General features: G+C 33.5%; 1 protein-coding gene across 1 annotated transcript in view; it reads right to left on the reverse strand.

Moving 5' to 3' along the window:
* Window positions 1-15,069, reverse strand: part of LOC111051127 (neurexin-3-like) — a 304,920-nt gene that overhangs the window by 39,124 nt on the left and 250,727 nt on the right. The window contains exon 3 of the mRNA XM_039427002.1: window positions 12,030-12,179. Coding sequence (XP_039282936.1) covers window positions 12,030-12,179 — 150 coding nt within the window. The remainder of the gene's footprint in view (window positions 1-12,029; window positions 12,180-15,069) is intronic.

Below are 15,069 nucleotides of genomic sequence, written 5' to 3' on the forward strand. Positions count from 1 at the left end.
CCATATGGAAGGTGTAACAGCCGAAGACCATATGGAAATTGCAACAGAAAATATTCAGTGAATTTTTTCATATTGACCTCAGTTTTTGAAACATCGATTTATATTTTCGAAAAACGCAATAACTAGAAAACTATCTATCAGTCGATTTCTATTTCTGATGATATAGTTGGTGAATGGAAGAAATCAGGAATAAGATTATACACATTAACCTAGCACAAGGAAATTGTTCATGAAAAGTTTGTTCTGGAATATATTAAAAAACTAAAACTCAATATAAATTGCAAGAACCATTGTATAATATAGTGACTGGACTAGCATTTTTGTATTGGAGGAGGCTGTGGTTTATAAATGTGCGTTATCTACTACTATTGAACCTTCATTTCAACTAGAAATCTATCTGATCAGTACGTACCCAATATGACTGAGGAAATCTCATTATGGTGGAAGGTTTTCCATTATGTAAAACTATGAGAGAACAATCTGAAGCAGTTCAGTAAAGCTATCGAGTAGAAATTTCTCAATGATGGGCTGCTTCCTCAACAAAAATTAACAATCAAAGCTGATATGGAATGAATAGTGTTACGTATATTTACAAAGAATTGCTAGTACCCTCATTTACGTAGCCTGATAAAAATACTTGAACAAATGTTTTACGTGAATAATTTAGAAAGTTATTATTTGCAGAAAGTGCAAATTATTACCACGACTAATGTTCGGACAACAGAGGTATACACATTCTCATCTCAGCATCACAAGTTATTTCTAATAAATCAGATTAGTTGAAGGAGGTAATAACTTCTGCTCGACACTCAAGTTTATTACTTGTGGAAAACAATCGTTCCTTTGAGAAGGACACCGACTCTGAATAGAGTGATCCGATGATGAAAGACAAACAATTAATTTGCATGAGAACAAGGCCTGAGAATACAGACAGGATAGAGAAATGGAGTTATTAACAGCTGGCAATCCGGAAGGACACTTGAGCCGAGAGCCTTGAGGGTGAGAGAAAGGGGCGGAGTAGAGAGAGAGCCATCCGCTCATCCTAACAAAGTCCCCTACAGCCGATGGTGGTAGGTACTCTGACCGCTGATACAAACTCGAAGGGATGGAAAATAGAGGGATGGATGAGAAGGAACTTGTCCCTTCACCTCCCGAGCACGTAAAAACACTCGACTAAACACTTGTAAGGGTCGCCTCTCCACTGCACTAGTCCCGGTAAAAAGATTCCACCTAGCTATTTTTCCTGATGTTTTATGCATGCTTCTCATTTTATTCTGGTATTTATACAGATGAGCGGGCTCTCTGTTTCCAGCAAGGCTTTCTGGATCTACGTCTCATTACTATTCGCCAGTGGATAACGGCATGAAAATATTCTGCCGGAGAAGATATCAATCATGGTGACATAAATGAGGGGAAGAATGATTTACTGAGCTAGCAGTTTTGTAGCTCTAGTTTTTGTTGCTGAATTTCAGAATGGATGCTGGGAAATAGAATAATCTTGGAGAGCATTGATATTATTTATAAGGTATGCTGACGAATTGACACGAAAAGTGTATCTCACCATAAGAGAATACACATGAAAATCTCTCATGATCCATGAAAAATAAATACGCCATCGGGTTAGTAGGCCTACTGTCATCTTACTGAGAATAAGTTGTAAATCAACCAGTATCTGGTATCTACTGGCAAAGTTCTTAATTACATTTTTGACCAATCAGAAGGAAGTGGGCAGAGTTTAGAGATGGGTTGTGGTCAAAAGTGGCCATTAAAAATGGGCCAGCCATAAAAAATAGACTAGATGATAATGCGAATTCCGAAAAATTAGTGAATAATTGGGTTTTTGCTTCACGAAAATTCAAGTCTTCATAGATAACTAATTATATCTCTTATTGAAGATAATATAATAGAAAAGTCACTTCTTTGAAGAAAGAAAGCCGATGATTGAGCTTTATGGACGTTACTGGAGCATGAACCACATATGAAGACAAACATTTACTTGACAGAGTTAATCAGTTCTCTCCAGAGAAAGAAAATACAAGAGTAAGACGAGCTCTTAGTTGCCAGATGCCAGTGAAGGCCAAGCTGGAATGTGGCTGTCATATATCTGTTGAATCAATTTTTATTGCTAGATGTATGTTTCACGATATGAAACATCCACTGTATAGTGCAATAAACAGAATCACACTTCTATTGCAAATCATTAAAATCGCACTCTTGCTCAAACCACTTCACTGGATGAAATTACTGGAGGAACTCTGTATTGCATTATTTATTATTCTTCAAGTCTCAAATATAATATAATATTGCTGAGGTTATGGGTTATTACTTTGGAAATTCATCACTCTTATATTGTTGAAAGTTTATATTACTGAGAGAATACGACGCAGGTGCTTCAGTAAGTTTATTACCGAATTCTTTATTACTCCATCAGCAGTATAAGTACAAGAAGAGTAAAGGATTTAAAGTTGCCTACAATACTATATAAACGAAAATTGATTACACTAGAAGAATTAAGAATCCAAAGTCTCGACCATCTTATATAATGTAGGTAACCTGTTAGGTCTTCCTTATTTTTCTGATTCGGAATAGTTACCAAAATGCCATCAATGCTCAATGGAACAAGATAATTTTGGTTCAACCTCTATTGAGAGAGCTTAAAAGAAGTATAATGTATAAATAAGTCATGGAAATGAATAACAATGGAGATACGTTGTAGAATAGGTTATAAATTGCGAATAAAAACTTTGGGAGTTCGAAGAAAAAAATAGGAAAGAATTAGTGAGAGGGAAAAGTCAAAAAATGTTTTCTGGTGGAAGAGTGACGCATAATGCTAAATCTGTTAGGCCAGTTTCACACGGCAGAATCCTGCCTCCTGAAGATCATTTAAGGCTACTTTCACACGATAGGAGACGATAGGAAGATTATATTTCATATTTTGCAGCTCTCCTTTGGTTTCACATGGGGATCTTTCAATTTAGCCGACGGATCTAACAAGTAAGCCGACGTTTGCACAAAGTATGACTCATCACTTTTTCTCAAAGTCTAACTTTCTTAAAAATATAGATAGAAGATGAGTGTATGTGCGTCTGTGTACACGATATCTCATCTCCCAATTAACGGAATGACTTGAAATTTGGAACTTAAGGTCCTTTCACTATAAGGATCCGACACGAACAATTTCGATCAAATGCAATTCAAGATGGCGGCTAAAATGGCGAAAATGTTGTCAAAAACAGGGTTTTTCGTGATTTTCTCGGAAGCGGCCCCAAGATTTTGATCAAATTCATACCTAAAATAGTCATCGATAAGCTCTATCAACTGCCACAAGTCCCATATCTGTAAAATTTCAGGAGCTCCGCCCCAGCAATGCAGATAGATTCCCAATTATCAGGCTTTAGATACAATTGAAACAAAAAAAATCAAGTGGAGTAGATTGAGCATGAAAATCTCTACAATTAATGTTCAGTAACATTTTCACCTAAAATTGAAAATAAGCTTTAAATTCGAGAAAATGTGATTATTCAATTGCAAATTATTGTTGATCCTATTAAATCATTCACTATGAAGAGATAACAGAGCTCGTGTGTCTCCAGCGTTAATGCCCTGTCACCAGCTGGCTCAAATCTTTGATTAGTAGACTTGTGATGCGCGGGAACACTAGCGTCAGGTGATCAATTTTCATAACGGCAAGGAAAGTTGTGTGAGTGCGCCACACCAGATTTTTAATATAGCTTTCCATTATCATATGATTATTTTAGTAAACGTACAAAGATAACAATACTCCTGCCTCACGAAGAGACAGGCAAAGGTTTTAAGAAGTTTTCAAATACCTAAAAAGTTTAAACATGAACATGTTTAATTTTTAAAAGTTCAAAAACAATTAAACTTTGAAAAGATGAATCCAAATATGAACTCATAAATCATCTCTACTCATCACCGAATAAATACGAGGGAAAGGACAAGTAAACTTCACTGAATTTCAATTGTGATTCAACAATCTAATTTATCAGGTTCAAATAGTTGATTATACCAATAATTATTTCTTTGCAACAACCAGAAAAATCTATTATGAACATACAGTATAAACATTGTGGTGATCTGAATCGATCTATGGTAATAATAGGAACTGAAAGAATAAAAAATGTCATTCCATTCCAACTAAAACGAAACTGATGTCTGTGTTTGTATTAGAACTGCTGAGTGGATAATGCATATACTGAGAACGTTATGAATAGTCCAGACCAGCCTGGCGACTTTGATGCTTTTGACACCGGAATCTCGTTTTATTTTTATTAAAGAATGAAAACCATGTATCATAGTAAAAAAGCAGTTCTATACTTTGTATTATTATATGAGTATTGATTAACAGAATCATGGCTTGTCGATTTTAGTCGCTATCGATTTAGATAAATACGATAATGTGTTCTATCATAATTTAATAATTATCACAGAAATGTTTAAGTGAAAACGTTGGGCGCAAACCTACTGCCATGGGGAGACAAATAAATTTATGAAAAGCTTGATAGCTTGAATAGTGATCTGGATATCTGTTACAGGCTTCCAGTTCAAGACATAATATGTCTTAGAATAATTTATAATCTGTTTTCCCAATCGGCAGGAAAACGTTGGTTTTTCAAAGTTATCTTACTCCCTTATTTTTGGGTATTCTTCAGAAATCAAGATAAATATGCTACCAAATTTACTACACAAATACAGTGTAAGTTGTATTATAATAGCTACAGTACATACGTACTGTACAGTACATTACAGTACCTGTTCGTTTTTACCGTATAATATGATATTATATATATATATGATATTATATATGATATTAGATAGATACGTCATATATATGACGTATATATATGATATTAGAAAGCTTTATTAAAAACAGCCATAACTTCCTTGTTTTCGGATATTTTCGAAAACGGGACTTACGTTTTATCGAATTTGGGGTCGCTGAATCCAAATCCGAAATCAGAATCTTTCTATCTTCATTTTCAAGAAAGATAGATTTTGAGAAAAAGTGAGGACCGGAGGGACGTAGTATCACCATGTGAAAGCGACGATATGTCCGCTAGTATCTCGATCCAAACGGGTTTCTGGCAGAAACTTTCAGCACGGAATAAGCATAAAGTGCACGGAATAAGCATAAAGTAGTGTTTCTTTCCTCTGTGCCTATGGTAATAGGGCAGGGAAAGTAATAATGTTTGAAATCTTGAAATCACAATCATGGTAAAAGGTAGTCGGTAGCTACGTTACTTATCACCTGGGACAACTGAAGGCCATTTCAATTTTTTTATATTCTTTCTGATGGGAAATGATTCAAACAATGGTTGAAGACACCGAATGTAGCAAAATGAAGAAAGTAAATTATAAGATTGTTTTTTGATTGTAAATTGATATATTATTATGATTTTTATACTGCTATCCTTTTTTTCTTGTCTTATGGATCCGTTTCAATATTTACAATAGCATATTTGTCTAGAATTATAATATTTTACAAAGAGGATCGAGATTTCTTTGTCTATTCAGTTCACAAGGAGTTTGTGATAGGCGTTTGACTTCTGGGCAATTGTGGAGGAGTTTGACTTCAAGGCAATTTCTCTTGCTTTTCATAACTTACACCTTTCATGACCAATTGAAAATACATTAACAATTCAATTTCTGGCACAAATAGACTCAATTACCCTATGAACTATTCTCACAGTCTAATATGAGTTGCATTAGTGAAACATATTCAATCCAAATAAAGTTATTTTAAATTTTCTTCAAAGATTTCGAAATTTGAATAATATCTGAATATCCGAAATATTGGCTAAATAAGTCCTCCCTGAACAGAATATTAACAAAAAACCTAAAATATACTTCGTATATCCACGTTAGTGCATCTAAAGGGTGATTCTCATAGAACATAATGTCATGAACTTATATCATTTTGCGAAATATCAATGTGACGACAAATTAGTTGGTGATGATAGTTGAAGCTGAAAATTAGGTGTTTTTCACAATACAAGGATCATTGTTGTCAGTTGTACCTGGAAATCCATATGACATAGAGCGCTCTACATGATCTCAGATTGTAGAGCACAAAAATACGCCTAGAGGGATTTTGAATCTTAATTATAACAATCGGAAGATATTGTTGATCAAAAACTAAAATTCATCAAAATTGATTTTTTTTCAATTTTCACTCATTTTTGAAAAATCATAACTCAGTACTCAATAGTGATAGAGAGTTCTGGATGATCTCGTATTCAGAATCTTCTCATCTCAAAGGAAGGCGAGAGGAAATTTTTCTGTCCAATTAACGTATTTGCTAATTGCTGAATTTGAAATAGCTGAACAAAAATACGAGGTTTTTGGGTTAACCTGTATTCAGCACAAGGAAATTTTGCATTAATAAATTGGTTCTGGACTTATCTCATGTATCCAAATAATATAAAAAAACATAACTACAATATATGTATATATATTGCAAGCACACACCCTTTTTTATGTCTATATTGACTGGACTACTTTGTTTATGATATATTAAGCCGTTCTCGGACATTTCATCCAGCCCATTTATGAGCATAACTAGTCTAAACGGACTTAATATAATATTCATCAGTAGAAAGATGTTGAGCCTAAAAGTTTTGAGCTCGAACAGGAGAGGAGCAAGTAGATGTCAATTTCAAGTTACGGATAAAACTGTGTGTCAAGAAAGTTTTCTTGAGAATATTTTTGTTGAAGACTTTATCAGCCGAGAAAATCAGCAAACATTTCTCAAGTTTGAGTTGTCGCTTCAGTGTTGCACGCTCAATATTTGTGAGCAACATGTTTGAGACTGAGAGAATCGCGGCGTAAAATGACCAAAGTTTCAATTGAGATTTGTATGTCACAATTTACACTTCATCCAAGCAATGTTGTGAGAAAGTGGAATGTGTTAGCCGCTTGGAAAACTCCGAGTTGTAACTGAATTAATTATTATAGTTATATGTTGAATTCAGAGCCGGAGTAGTGTTTCTTTCCTCTGTGCTTTCAGCTTGCCTCGAGGGGAAAAGACGTGACAAAAGGAGGTTCCTGGCTGGGAGTCACCATGTGAAAGACACGATTGGACTCAATGTACTTCGACATAAAAACGTGAACACTGTTCAGTGTTCAAGTTGCACGTCTCCTATCCTGTGAAAGAGGTCTAAGAGCTATAGTGAGAGAGAAAATGTAGGAGACTAGAATAAGAAAAACTGAACAAAGTTTCAGAGAACAGTCATTTAACTTCAATAATGGGATTATTTTTTTTCTATTCATGATAGTTATTACAACGGAGACAACATGTAATAACCCAAATATGCTTCCTATTTAGATAGATGGTACAGGTAATCGAAAGTTAAGTACAGAATTCATTAACAATATTCCTCAGATCTATTTTCGTGTCTTTTTTGGAGGGAATTGCTTGTCACCAAGCAAAGGCTGTTCGATTCGAACGAAAGAGTGGCTGAATTGTATAGCTCGTTTAATAGCTGAGTCGACAGAATGAAAACTTTTGGTCGGTTCTCTGGCACAGCGATAGAGGTGGTAAAGTGGTGGGGAAGTGAGAGTTGGAAATCAAGGTAGGATGTGCAGGAAATTATGAGTAGGAAGAGGAAAAGGAGGAGAAAGAGATATAGGTAGAGGTGGTTGTGTGGTCCCAGCACACTTAATCACCAGCCCAACCTCGCCCGGCTACCCAGGGAAAAGTTCTCGATAGTCGATATTCATTAGTGAAATTCGCAGAGTTGATTATAATGTTTTTGTCAAAATGAAAAGGAGAGGCACTTCAAACACCACGATAATCGAGAAATCAACTTTCTCTCTTCTACCGACTTGAGTTTTGGGCTTTTTATCCACGATACTCGCTACAAACTTATTGTTTATCGGTTCAACATGAATCTGTTAGTGAACAGATCGTGGTTGGAAATCTTAAATAAATTGCCCAATTGCATAATTTGAAATTATTCATCAATAATCTCCATGTAATACATATTTCATTCATGTTCGACAATCTTCATTGCAATAAAAATTAAATTTTATTCGACAAATTTCAAGTATGCCCGTTATATCTGAGAAGGATACAAAACTGAAGTGATCTAGTTTTAGTAGAATGACCTACATAAATTTCAATTCTGTATATAGAATTTTTTATCAATAATAAATTCCGTTTTTCTTCAATAATAATCATCTTCAAAATTTGTTACTATGCTTTTGCCTTCAGCCGGCTGATGAAGATTATTCACGGTCATTACTCATCGATTGAGCTAGTTCAATCTATAAATAGATCCATAGAGTGTAAAAATTCGTTTTAGAGAAATATTCAAAGATTTATTAGACCACTCATGATTTATCAAATAATTAGCCTGCAAAAATAAGTTGAAGTTTGAGATTCAATATTTTAATTTTTCCTTTATCAATTAAAAAAACAATTCAATTCTGAGATTCATAACAATTTCTATACTTATTAAAAGAAAATCCAAATCAAATGCTGTAATTCACCCCCAAGATTTCAGCTAATGCAAATAATATTAACAGCAAGGTAAACAGCTAGATGGAAATTCAAAATTACAGCATTTAATTTTGATTTTCATTTAATAATAAATATCGGGGCACCGAGCTTCCCTCGTTATTTTTTCACTTACCTTGCCCTATTAACATAGGTGAGGAAAGCCAAAAAAAATTAAGGTACCCCAATTTCTAAATTTCTAAATTTGTGTGTGTGTGCGTGTGTGTGTGTGTGTGTGTGTGTGTGTGTGTGTGTTGTGACGTTATTTTTGGCGTCACATATGCCCTGCTGGCAGCAGTCGGTAGAGCAAAAGATTTTTGAATACTATTAATATTTTTTCGCCCCACTTGGATGTAATGAGCTGGTTTTCGTGCGTCATATGGAGGCCGAAAATGATTGTTTTCTGACCAGGCCGGTGAAATTTTTACGGCCCTAGGGCTGTAAAATAACCTTGAAGTCAGCTGATTCTGATTTGATGTGAACGTGTTTACAAAATAGTTTATGAAACGGAATCAGTTTATGCTTCTAGAATTGAATAAGTATTCTGCAATAAGATACTATCATTCTATTTGGATGAATAAAATACAGATAAGATAAACTTTCAATATTATAAACTATTCAAATTCGATATTCAGAGTAGGATAGAACTTCTAACCTAAACTTCCGAAGTCAACGACAAGAAGCATTGTTGACGTTGACACTCAGATTGGCCAAATTTCAAGTGTGCTAAGACACAGCTGATCAAAAAACTTTTCATTATTTGTGTTTATTATTCAAGAATCAAAACATTTATGATAATATCATCTTATTGTCATTTGGAAGAATAAAAAGTATAAACTCAACCTCTTACATAATTGAACATAATCTTTGAGGTTATTTAGACAAATCAGAATAAAAAATAAAAATACTTGGACAATTTCCTGATATTCAGATTACCTCAGATTTGCTAGAGCTATGACCTTCCTGTTTTGCTTCCGGAATTGCCTAATAAACAATTATTCTCATATATAATTATATTGTTTATTTTTCTGTGTGACGAAAAATAACGTTCTCACCATGGGCAAAAATGTTTTTCCGACTCTCAATCTTTTCTAGTCCTTGACCTATGGCCTCGGACTTGAAAACCGATTTCGAGCTGGAAAAGTCTCATTTTCGGCCCTAGGTGTGAAATATATTATTTCACCTCCTGAAAGAGAAATGCCACAAATTTCTTACCATCTCTCCAAGGAGCTCAAATAATTCTCTGCTTTCAACGGCTGCAAACGGTGGCTGCTGTCGTCCTGTCCAGTGGGAATATTTAAATTTAACAACTCATGTCATACTGTGACATTATTGAGTTATATGAATTTTAATTTTAATTATATAAATCAAAACTTGAACCTTTGCAAAAAATTATTCCATAAGGGATTCAGTCTTATGTCCCTGGTGACCTCTGGCAAGCAAGTGGGCTGTGGGTCTTCCCCTATTCTTTCTCAATGATACTTCCGACTTTTTAATTTGTATAAAAAAAATTTAAATATCCTCTTCCATTGGTGGATTTTGAATACTCTGCGATGACATAATTTAGTACTGTCAAATAGTTCATAAAATAACAGCATATTACTATCCTTTGATTGAATATCTTAGTCTTAAACTTTTATTTTATCTTAACTACATTATTTCGTACATTCTATAACAATTACAAATTTTTATAATTTCTATAAAGACCACGTGGAGATTTTGAATTAAATAATTGTTAGCGCCGACCAAATACTGCATTATGATTGGTACATCCCTAGACTGCAACATGTATGAATGCGCTCAGTAAAAATAAACCCCATTTCTTTTATCTTTTTGTTTTGTTTTTTATTATTTATGTTCATGCTCAATGATATTATGAATATTTTTAATATTTATTTGGCATGCTTAGTTTACTAAACCCTCTTATCCTAGTCTCAGCGAATGCTGCCTAGACGCAATTAATTTGCTACAAGTTGTCTGGCTAATTTTCAAAATATATGGCTCGACCGATTACTAAGGTCGCTGACAAGCTAATGTCAAAGAACCTCACCTCAAACATTATTATTATTATATTATTAGATAATTAAAACAAGACTTTTATTTTCATTTGACTGTTAATAATCATAGCCTTGAGAGCCGTTATTATCTTATCTCTAGTCAATTGATACCGTAACTGGTGATAACATTTTCCAGCTTCTTGTGCAGAGACCTAACAATTTCTTTCAATATAAGTTTTTGGTAAATACCCAAAAATTATTGTTATAGTGTGTGTATGTTTGTCTGTCTACACGATATCTCATCTTCCAATTAACGGAATGACTTGAAATTTGGAACTTAAGGTCCTTTCCCTATAAGGATACGACACGAACAATCCCGATCAAATGCAATTCAAGATGGCGGCTAAAATGACAAAAATGTTGTCAAAAACATGGTTTTTGCGATTTTCTCGAAAACGGCTCCAACGATTTCGATCAAATTTATTCCTAAAATAGTCATTGATAAGCTCTATCAACTGCCAAAAGTCTCATATCTGTAAAAATTTTCAGGAGCTCCGCCTCAACTATGCAAAGTTTTATTTTAGATTCCTAATTACCAGGCTTCTGATACAATTTAAACAAAAAAAATCAAGTGGAAAAGATTGAGCTCTACAATTAATGTTCAGTAACATTTTCACCCAAAATTGAAAATAAGCTCGAAGTTCGAGAAAATAAGATTATTCAATTTGCAAACTGTTGGCAAGTGTTGATTTTATTAAATCATCCACTATGAAGAGATAGCAGAGCTCGTGTGTCTCCAGCGTTATTGTCCTGTCACCAGCTGGCTCATATCTTTGAGACTTGAAATGCGCGTGAACACTAGCGTCAGTTGATCCATTTTCATAACGGCAAGGAAAGTTGTGTGAGTGCGCCACATCAGATTTTTTATTTATTGATAAACAGAACACAATTCTCGAAAATGATCGTGTTTATATTTTACAGCTGGCTATATGTCATCTTATGAATTTCGGGGATGCGATATTTTGATTTTTCACATAGGCCTACTCACTTTTTTACTATCCACAGCTGTTTCAGACAAGGATGAATTATCCTTCTAATGTCGTTCAGCGAGTTTTCTCAAGGATGAGACCTAGTGCAATCGAATCTTTATATTATAAACCTACTATGTTCCAAATTTCTTGAAAATCATTAGAGCCGTTTTCGAGATCCGTTAAACATATATATATATATATATATATATATATATATATATATATATATAATAACCATATATAGAAATAGCCAGATATAAAAATAACCAGATATATATAAATACAGAAATTGCTCGCTCAATATAATAGGATAAGAAATTCATTAGCATTTGAATAATTGCAATATCTCCAGTAATTTCCAACCATAACAATTTCTACATTCAGAATCGAAATTTGTTTGTTATTCTGATGAAGGAGGATCTTCATAGTTTCATAAACATAAAGAGGGTGATAATGATAATAGCATTGTATTGATGGACTGACCGGTATGGAAGAGTAGTCCCGTGGGATGTCGAGTCTTGAAGGTGAGTGCAATGGAGTCTTGATTACTGACAATGGGCTCTCCCCCAGTGCGACTCAGATCGTACCACAGAAACCCAAGACCGCGAAATGTCGCTTCCGAAGGCGCTTTATCTGAAAAATCGACAAATAATTATAATATAGTGATTATGATTAAAACAAAGAAAATGTGTACATTAGACTAGCAGGTAACCCGTGCTTTGCATAGGGGACAATTTTTAGGTGTAAAATCCAATCTCCTTATGCCCAGTAAACATCAAAACAGAATAAATATCAATATTTTGTTAAAATTACTTCGTCAATCTTCATCAGAGTTGAAAATTCTTAGAAGAACAAAATGAGTTAGAAAGGTCTCGAGCACGCATTCATAAGTCACGCGTGCTACCAATCACGCTACGGATTCACTTTGAGAAAGCTCTATTTGGATGGGCATGAGCTTTGAATCGCAAATCGAATAGTCTTTTTCAATTATCAAATTGAACTTAATTGATTGGAAAAATGAGTACTTATACCGTATAAGCATATATCCATCCTCAGTAAATTCAGAATCATTATGTAATTTTCAATCTGTTCATTATTTCATAAGTGATAATGCGACTATCGGTTATTTCCTATCCCGTACATAAGCCAATTCATTCCTTCATAATACTATACATAATTAGCAATTCAAATGATCAATTCATATTCTTTATTTTTAAACAGATCAGTTAGGTATTTGAACTGTTCCTAGTGAATACCTTCCTTTATAATATTATAGAATAGGGATGTACAGATTAATACAAATATGAAAATGAAAATCAGTACTTCAGTCTTGAAGATCTGAAAATAGGCTTATAACCATCCTCAGTACATCTATAAGCCAATTCATTTCTGTATTATATTATAAATAGATTACCAATCAAGCAAAGTATTACAAACTGGAAACTTGACGAATTGAAAACATGACGTACTGAAATTTTGAAGAATTGAAAATGGGCTTATATCCATCCTTGATAAATTAAGAATCTTCATGCAAAATTTCAAATTAATGATTCGTGTGTTTCATTCATTGTATCACGTGATTCATTCGTGTATTTCCTATCCTGTACATTTATAAGCCAATTCCTTTCTTCATGATGTTATAGATAAGATCCTATTGAGTTTGAGAATCGAGAATTTGAATATTACTGGTAATAATCTAACAAAAATTCTATAATATCAACTTCATTAGTGATGAATGAACTAAAATGATGATGAATTGAAATACGTTTGTTCTTATAAGTTGCATGAAACAAAACGTTTAAAAATTGATCAAGTTATTTCGTGAGAGAGTTATATTTCGAATAAGGATTGGGAGAACAATCTTCAATCAATTATGAATAATATGGATATTCATTGATCATGAACATGGAGCCACCCCAACTCGAATAGTTGAACTTTGACCTTTAAGTGTCAAAGTTCACGCAAATCTCGGAAAGCAAATCAATTTAGCAAATAGAATACCAATTCAGATATTTTTGGAAATTTAATCACCAACGGGGAACTGAAGGCTCGAGCGTCGCTAACGAACGCTAAATAACGCTCACTTCTACAGTATCTATTCACTGAAATTCGTTACTTTTAAGCGTTTGTCACCCTCTGTTAACAATTGTATTGCTCAGTTAACAATCGATGTGCTTGGCAACCAGGATCACAATATTTCCACGTTAGTGGCTCGTCTATATACAAACTCGTATTCATTCTGAAATTATCTCCAACCAATCCCTTTCATGCAAGAGAATAAAGAAAATCCAATTGATTAATTTGGAATGGATTGATTCAGTATGAGATGAGGTCATAAAAATCAGGGATGATATCACTGATACCAGTATGAATCATAAATCATATAAGAGAAAATAAAATCATCAATTTGATTGATATTTGTAGTTGTATGAAATTTTGAATTTCAATCTAATAGGGAGAATGAGATAATTGATATTTTTTCAAAGATATGAAATTGAGGAGTCAAGTAGCCTACAGTAAGTCTTTCAATCAAAATGAGCAGCTGACACAAGATGTCATAATTTGTCAGTGCCTGAAACTTTAAGAGCAATTATAAGTACATAACTTTCAAGTTCCTAAACTTTTCAAAGCAAATCTTCATCCATTCCCAGGTCTTATCCATTATGATGTTTGATGAAGAACTTCAACAGGGTTGAAGAATGCTTCTGACAAGGGTCAAAGTTTGTTCGGCTGTTAATCAGCAGAAATCTCCAATGGATTTTAATTATTCTCAATCATTTGGAAGCACTTGGAGCTGTGTAACAACAAATTATGTTGTACATTTTCAAAAAATGATTATAATTACATACAGATAGATTATGATGATAATTTACTAGAATAATGACGTTTAAAAAACTACTTTCAAGAATCAGGATAAAGCTTCTTTATTGAAAGCAGTATCCTGTAAGTGAAATACAAGCTTTTCTTGTTTTATCCCACTTTAATAGTTTTATGATTATCTCTGCACCATTATTGAAAATCATTTGTCCAGATTGAGTATTATGAATTTCTGGATTGCACTTCATTAATAATCTAATACAAATACTCCTACTACACTAATGTACTTTTTTCTTGAATTGTCTACATTCAAATTTTGGCTTCTGACATAATAAATCTATTTGTTCGAAAAATGATTATACGAAATTTTATTGTATAAATCTAATTATATAGTCTTGTTTTGAAAATTTTTATTTTTGTTTGGCAAGAAATTGAATTTTAATGTGATAAAATTTTTAACTTTTTAATTTGTCATTTGCTGTGTTATAATATTAATATCGGGGACCGAGCTTCGCTCTGGAGTACAAAAGCATAAAAAATGTAGCATAAAATTACGAGATAAGAAATTATAATAACATTCATACAGAAATGTTCTATCTAATCACAGTGAATTGAGATTAATTCCCAAAGGAAAGGCAAAAATTCCCCTCACAAAGGCCCAGTTGCACAAAAGCCGGTTAGATTTTAATCCTGATTAACTTCACGT

The sequence above is a fragment of the Nilaparvata lugens genome, chromosome 4 (genome assembly GCF_014356525.2).
Source record: "Nilaparvata lugens isolate BPH chromosome 4, ASM1435652v1, whole genome shotgun sequence".
Taxonomy (NCBI): Eukaryota; Metazoa; Arthropoda; class Insecta; order Hemiptera; family Delphacidae; genus Nilaparvata; species Nilaparvata lugens.